Raw genomic sequence first — 2419 nt, 5'->3', positions numbered from 1 at the left:
CTACACGAGGCATGGGATAGATTCAAGCTATATTTGGTAAGGTCGCTGAATCATGGCTTTCCCGATAATATTCTATTAGAGAAGTTTTACATGGGCTTGGATCTATGAATCAATCTATAGCCAAAAATGTAGCGGATGGTTCCTTTATGGATAAAACATTTGCAAGGGTCACACAAATCCTAGATAAAATGGCTGAACATAACTAAGCTTGGCACTCGGAAGACACCACGGGTGGAATTGCATATGGTACTCCTTCCTTGACCAATATGATTAATGACAACCAAGAAAGAGATCAGTTAATCGCCGGGCTAGCCACCAACGTCAATGTGCTGACAAAAATATTCGCTGAAAGCCATACAAAAAAGGCAAATGTTGTGGGAGATGTACAACCTATATTGAATGAGGAGTACGAAGAAGCAAACTATGTCAACAATCCTCAAGGAGGATATCAAAGACAATCTTACCAAGGTTTAGGACAACAACACCAATGGAGATCTAACCCACAAGGGCAAGGCACCCAACAATGGCGAAATGACCAAGGAAATTCCAATCAAGGAAATTGGAGTAACAACAACAATAATTTTTCAAATCGGAGTTCAAACCCCTATGTTCCACCAAAGGGGCAATACTCTAACTCTCCGCATTGGAAAGAAAGCTCTTCAAGTGATTCCAAGTTAGAAAGCATGCTTGAAAGAGTGCTGCAAAATCAGGAGAGATCCGACACCTCAATGAAGAACATGGCCGAACTTGTGGGTTCTCACACCGCATCCATACAAAAGTTGGAATTGCAAATGAGAGATCTTTAAAGAGAGAAAAATCCAAAGCAGAAAGGCACACTCCCAAGTGACATAATAGCGAACCCTAAGGGTAGTGGGAGTGATCCGACTTCCCATTGGATGGCAATCACAACTCGAAGTGGGAAACTACTTCAAGGAGAGAATGAACAAGTGGTCGAAGTAGAAGATTCTCAACAAGAAGTTGAGGCACAAGTTGAGGTGCCAATTGTTGTTGAAGCTGAAAAACTCCCAACAGAGGTGAAAATTCAAGAAATGAACCGTGAAGAGGCTAAGGAAAAGGTAAAAGAGACACCAAAAACTCTAGCACCAATTCCTAGGCCTCCTCCTCCTTTCCCTCAAAGACTTGCGAGGAAGGTTGATGATAGCAAACTCGAGAAGTTCTATGACATTCTCAAGCAATTATCGGTGAACATTCTATTTGTGGAAGCATTTCAAGAGATGTCGGGTTTTGCTAAGTACTTGAAGGACTTGATCACTAAAAAGAAAACCACCAAGTATGAAGTGGTGAATGTGACTCACCGGGTTAGTGCCATCATTGCAACAACCACCGTCCAAAAGAAAAAGGACCCGAGAGCCTTCATCATTCCATGCACTATTGGGTTACGCAATTTTGCACGAGCCCTTTGTGATAATGGGGCTAGCATCAACTTAATTCCTCTTGCTATTTACAAGCAAGCGGGATTAGGAATGCCTAGGCCTACAATTATGAGGCTGCAAATGGCCGGCCGTTCAGTAAAGAGACCTGTGGAAATTGTTGATGATGTTCTTATGAAAGTGGGGAAGTTCCTCTTCCCTTCCGACTTTGTTATCCTCGATTGTGCTGTTGATAAAGAAATCCCTATCATCTTGGGGAGACCATTCCTTGCTACCGGTAGATCACTCATGGATTCGGAACGAAATGAGATCAAATTTCGAGTTAATGATGAATAGGTTACCTTTCAAGCGAGTAAAGTTATGAAATTGCCACATGCATACGAAAGTATCTCGATCATTGATATTGTTGATGAGGTAGAGGATGTAGTCGAGGTAAAGATGGAAGAAGAATGCCTTGGTGAGGCATTGGCGGCTATTTTGGTAAATTTTGATGGTGAAGACATGGAAGGATACATGGATTCGGTAAATGCATTGGAAGGGCTTGGGTCCTACACTTATGCACCAAATAGATTTTCTCTTGACTTAGAGAATAGAGTCACTCCTCCCGCTAAGCCTTCAATTATCGAGCCGCCACAACTTGACCTCAAGCTACTTCCAGCGCACTTAAGGTATAAATTTCTTGGATCCAATAAAACTCTACCTATAATCGTTTCTTCTTTTTTGAATGATGTGCAGATTGAACACTTGTTGAATACCTTGAGGGAGCACATACATGCCATTGGGTAGATAATTGCTGACATCCGAGGGATTTCCGCTGGAATTTATGAGCATAAGATACAATTGGAGCAAGAGAGCAAACATAGCGTGGAGCATCAAAGAAGGTTAAACCCTTCCATGCAAGAGGTGGTAAAGAAAGAAATCATAAATTGGTTGGATGTCGGGATTGTCTACCCCATTACCGATAGTCCTTGGGTTAGTTCGATACAATGTGTGCCAAAGAAAGGAGGCATGATCATAATTCAAAAGGA

At 41.9% G+C, this 2419-nt stretch overlaps 1 protein-coding gene across 1 annotated transcript; it reads left to right on the top strand.

Annotated features, from left to right (window-relative positions):
• The first annotated feature begins 896 nt into the window (after window positions 1-896).
• On the top strand, window positions 897-1727 carry LOC104090815 (uncharacterized). Its single transcript, XM_009595994.1, has one exon. It carries the CDS (start codon window positions 897-899, stop codon window positions 1725-1727), a length of 831 nt encoding a protein of 276 aa, XP_009594289.1.
• The last annotated feature ends 692 nt before the right edge of the window (window positions 1728-2419 follow it).

This window comes from Nicotiana tomentosiformis, chromosome 6 (genome assembly GCF_000390325.3).
Source record: "Nicotiana tomentosiformis chromosome 6, ASM39032v3, whole genome shotgun sequence".
In the NCBI taxonomy this organism is placed as follows: domain Eukaryota; kingdom Viridiplantae; phylum Streptophyta; class Magnoliopsida; order Solanales; family Solanaceae; genus Nicotiana; species Nicotiana tomentosiformis.
This window is presented reverse-complemented; position numbering and strand designations above follow the sequence as displayed.

Bases quoted from the DNA above. Each gene is read 5' to 3' on its own strand.
- LOC104090815 (XM_009595994.1), top strand. From the start codon at position 897: ATGGCAATCACAACTCGAAGTGGGAAACTACTTCAAGGAGAGAATGAA.